Genomic DNA, 4971 nt, shown 5'->3' with positions numbered 1-4971 from the left:
AAGAGGTTTCCACAACATGACTGACAACAAAGCCCATTAATTTCCTTCCAACCTACTTCCTTTATTCTCATTCAGGACAGAAATTTTGCTAATAATTTGTTGGTATTTTTGATACTTTGCTCTAAATAGGACTTATTTATGGAAAATTACATAAAGGGCCTTTGTACCTTAATATAGCTAGTTACTTTTAACAAAATAAGTTTCAGGCTACCCCAAAAGGGGATGTGTGTCACTACTATAAGATTTGTCATAAGCCCAAAAATGCACTCAGTTAATCCTTCAGAAAATTACATTTTTATTGTAATTAAAATCCTATCCATGGTGTAGACTTCAGGTTTCTTAGATAGCTGATGCTCTCTACTTTTGGTACGCTATGGTAATATAATGGAAATGTAGATGTAGTGTGGTTTATCTTTTTGTGTGTGTGGTTTATCTTTAGGTTGTCATTTAAAATAGTTTCATAATACAGGAAAACAAAGATGTGAAGTCCATCCTTCCATCATAGTTATTATCATAGTAGCCGACAGGATTTTATTTCATGTAACTGAAGGAATAAATATTTTTTCCTTATTTATATTTCATGTTCATTGCTTAAATTGTTAACTTTTTTTTAAGAGCCTGATCTGAAAGCTGATCTCTGGGAACTGGCTGAGTCAAATATTGGGGGTAAGTGTAGAGATGGTCTGAATGTCAAGGGGGCAAGTTTATCAAATGTAGAGTTCATTAAAATGCCAAAAGCAGATATGCTACCCTTTAAGAATGCAAAGTATGTGGTTTTAGTTTTCAGAATATCATTAATAATATTGATATAACATTATTGTTACTTTAATAAAAACAGTGGCATTTTAAATCCTTTCCCCAAACAAGCCTCAGATGACTAAATAATAAAATGACAAGACATAGTCAAGTTTATTATTGTTCACATAATAAAGATTATTTGGCAGGTAATTTGGACCCTAAGTGCCTGACTGCCTTACTTACAGACTAACAGATCTAGAAACAAATTGGGTCAAAGCCATATTGAACTATGAAATATAAAACATCTTCTTACTTTTGAATATAAGTACTTTAGCCAAGAGCTAATAATTTTCAGATTCTTTCATAATGTCTATGTTTACAAATACATAATGCATTTATAGTAAATATCAGCTTGTATGAAATATGCTGAGGTACTAAAGTAGGTTCTACTACCAGCTCTAACGTAATTTGTGTGATTCCAGGAGAATCCCTTAACTTCTAAACCCACCTTTACTCCTGTATAATTAGTGAATTCAAATCAGATATATTAAAGTAACTTTTAATGCTGATTTTTGCATTCTCTGGTTCTGTTGGATAGCATGAATAGAATACAAAGATATGCTATTTTGCATGACTCAATTATTGTAAAATATCATCTGGGGTGAAATGTTAACATCTGAATTGAGATTTTATTGCTACTAAGACAATGAGTAAATACTGCTTGATGTTTGTTTTTCTATGTGGAGACCCAAATAGGTGTAAGTAGATTCTGTAAAATTCTGAATTCTTCTGGCTTTTAAAAAACAATTGCATTTTAAATCCTTTTTCCCAAGAAGCCTCAAATGACTACATAAGAAAATGGCAAGAGGGAGTCAAGTTTCTAGTATCTGTGGCTGATCAAGTAGAGAAAATGCATGTAGTCACTGATGCTCAAGATGGGTATAAGATATCTGTGCTAAGCACACTCACTGTACCCCTGTCAGTCTTCATGAGCTACTGTCCCTAATAAAAATGTGAACACTGGGGCGCCTGGGTGGCTCAGTTGGTTAAGCGACTGCCTTGGGCTCAGGTCATGATCCTGGAGTCGCGGGATCGAGTCCCGCATCGGGCTCCCTGCTCAGCGGGGAGTCTGCTTCTCCCTCTGACCCTCCTCCCTCTCATGCTCTCTGTCTCTCATTCTCTCTCTTGCAAATAAATAAAATCTTAAAAAAAAAAAATGTGAACACTATGATAAAATCACCTATAACGATAGCAAAAGTGACAATAAGTTTCTGCCTTGAGACATAAATTGGTAAGATTTGAAGTTTAAAGTCTGTAACTTTAATAATTCCTAAGTAATCAACTTAGGTTTTACATATGTGTTTTTCAAATCGATGACCATTAATTATAAGAGCTTCTGAATTTAAAGGACACACTTGATATTTAGGGAGGAAATTACCTTTCATTGGCCTAAACATTTTTAGTCTACATTGCTGAACCATTCCATTAGACTGTTTACATAAAGAGATATTTTTCAGACTACTTCCAGGAGCCTATTGAACATGGCTAAAATGTACTCATAGGAAGATCATAGCCTTTAAAATGCATGTTATTCCATAGATAATACATTACATGAGCATCCAATATAAAAGGTAAGAAAAAAAAGCAACAGAATAAACCTAACAAAAAGGAAAGAGGTACTAAATAAAAGGTAAGAAATATTAGTAAAAGGAAAAGTAATGCAACTAATAAATGAGGCAGATTGCTCTTTTAAAAAATATTTATGAAGAGTATCCACTAGTTTACATAATCTTGAAGAAACTAAAAAAATGAAGTACACACAATAAGGAATATGAACAAGACACTAACAAATAGTATTTTATATAACTGAAAGTGAATATATTCTTGAACTCTTAATATTTTTAAAATATGGATGAAATGGTTGATATATTAGGAAAACTTATATAATATATCCCAGAAGTATCTGAACATTGCAGATACTATGAGAAAACTTCTGAAATTTGTCAGAGTTGTCCCTCAGAAGCACTTACTTTTAGTGAATAATATGATATTGATTGTATACTTGAAAGGTGGAGAGAGTAGATCTTAAGCATTCTCACACACAAAAGGTTAACTATATGCGGTGATGGATGTGTTAATTCCTTATGTTTATTTGGTAATCACAGTGTGCACATAGGAGCAAATCATCACGTACACTTGAAATATATACAAGTATGTTTGTCAGTTATTCCTTAATAAAAGTTTTTAAAAAGCACTTACTTTTAGAAACAAATGTTTGACTTTTCTAGGTATCTTTCCCTCTCTCCATTCATTTCCTTTTTCACTTCCTCAATTCATTCCTTCCATTTTTGTATCATACTGTAAGACACAGTAGTATATATGTGCTTCACATTTTGATGTCAGAAATGATGGTGATAACTTAAAATCAGTATGACCATGTAATTTATTATACAAACTGTCAAGTGTGAAAAAGGGCATTATTCATAATCATAGTAGGATTACAGGTGGAAATGGGGACAAATGGTTACCAATCACATAAAGGCTAAACTAGCTCAAAAAAACATTTTTGCACTTCTGCACGATAGAGCCAAAACAAATGTATACTGGTCTTTTTATTCACTTAAGCAGCAAAAATGTGACATTGTTTTAGATATCTTATATTCAGAATGTTATTTCAAGTGGAAGCTTTTATTTTTAAAGTTTTATTTTTATTTACTTGAGAGAGAGAGCATGAGCACACAAGAAGGGGGAGGGGCAAAGGGAGAGAGAATATCCAACAGACTCCCTGCTGAGCCCTACATGGCCTCGATCTCATGACCCTGAGATCATGACCTGAGTTCCATTCATTTAGTGTGTTCTGAACTTGAACTGCCTTTTTGTTTCCTTGTACCCATAGAAAGAGTGATGTGTTTAAAAATACTGATTAAATATATGCTTAAAATCTATCTTATAAAACCAAAACTATAGTGTTTGTTGTATACCTTTAATGTACTATAAATAAAATTCTGCTAAGTAATGTTTCCAACTGTTTTGTTTACTTTACAGATGACGGGCAGTCACAGGATTAAATGAAGACAAGCTGAAACCATGCAAACTGTTCTTATGCTGGATATTTCACTGTTAAAATTCTCTCAATAAAGTTTTACAACTTTCTCCAAAGACTCATGCAAATGTTTTGTTAAACTTATTTCTAAGCATTTGATGCTATTGAAAATCATATCACTTCATTTATTTATTATTTCCCTGGGAGAGAACATTTATTGAGCATCTACTTTGTAATTTTCATATGTCATTTTTTTATTCAAGTATAATTAATATTCAGTGTTAGTTTCAGGTGTGCAAAATAATGATTCAGCAATTCCATACATCACCTGATGCTCATCAAGATAAATGTACTGTTAACCCCCTTTACCTATTTGACCCATCCCCCCACCCACCTCTGCTCTGGCAACCATCAGTTTGTTCTTTGTATTTAAGAGTCTGTTTTTTGTCTCCTTTTTTCTTTATTCGTTTGTTTTGTTCATTATTTTAAATTTTGTATTGTGATTTACCTGGTATATACAGATATATTTGTAAATTGATGTTCTCTCCAGCAACTTTGCTAAATATGCTTTTTAATTTTGAAAGTTTATGTCTGGCTTCCATTTGGTTTTCAACATACACAACCATATAATCTTTGAATACTAACAGTTTGCTCCTTCTGTTTTAAACATTATAACTTTTCCTTCTCTCATAACATTGGACAGACCCACCCAGTACAAATGTTGAATAGAACTGGTAATATTGGACATTCTCATCTTATTCCTGATAAGAAGTGGAAAATTTTAAATTTCACCATGTTTATTGTGTAGTAAAGAAAGTTCTATATTTATCTTGCATATATGTTGACTTTCATCAAACACTTGTCGTGCATTTATTGAGATGATCATAGGATTTTTTCTCCTTTAATCTGTTAATGTGGTGAATTACATAGGTAACTTCCTCTGTTTTTAACCAACCATTCATTACTAGGGAGAAAAATGGTCATGATATATTATTCTTCTGAATAATCTAAGTCTTAATAATTTGTTTAGAATTTTTGTGTATGTCCTCAAGAGTGACATTAACCTGTATTTTTATTTCATGTACTCTCTTTTTTGGACTTTGGTATCAAGGTAACACTAGCTTCATAAAATGAATTGGTATGTAAAACCCTTTTCTACTCCCTGGAACTGAAGACTCTGACAGGCTGTG

General features: G+C 32.5%; 1 protein-coding gene across 1 annotated transcript in view; it reads left to right on the top strand.

Moving 5' to 3' along the window:
• The window catches only part of LOC115937438 (P antigen family member 3-like), a 7637-nt gene extending 3767 nt beyond the window's left edge, over positions 1 to 3870 (top strand). The window contains exons 4-5 of the mRNA XM_031019413.1: positions 616 to 666; positions 3784 to 3870. Coding sequence (XP_030875273.1) covers positions 616 to 666; positions 3784 to 3806 — 74 coding nt within the window. The 3' untranslated portion in view covers positions 3807 to 3870. The remainder of the gene's footprint in view (positions 1 to 615; positions 667 to 3783) is intronic.
• The last annotated feature ends 1101 nt before the right edge of the window (positions 3871 to 4971 follow it).

The sequence above is a fragment of the Leptonychotes weddellii genome, chromosome X (genome assembly GCF_054177405.1).
Source record: "Leptonychotes weddellii isolate Sample4059 chromosome X, ASM5417740v2, whole genome shotgun sequence".
Taxonomy (NCBI): Eukaryota; Metazoa; Chordata; class Mammalia; order Carnivora; family Phocidae; genus Leptonychotes; species Leptonychotes weddellii.
This window is presented reverse-complemented; position numbering and strand designations above follow the sequence as displayed.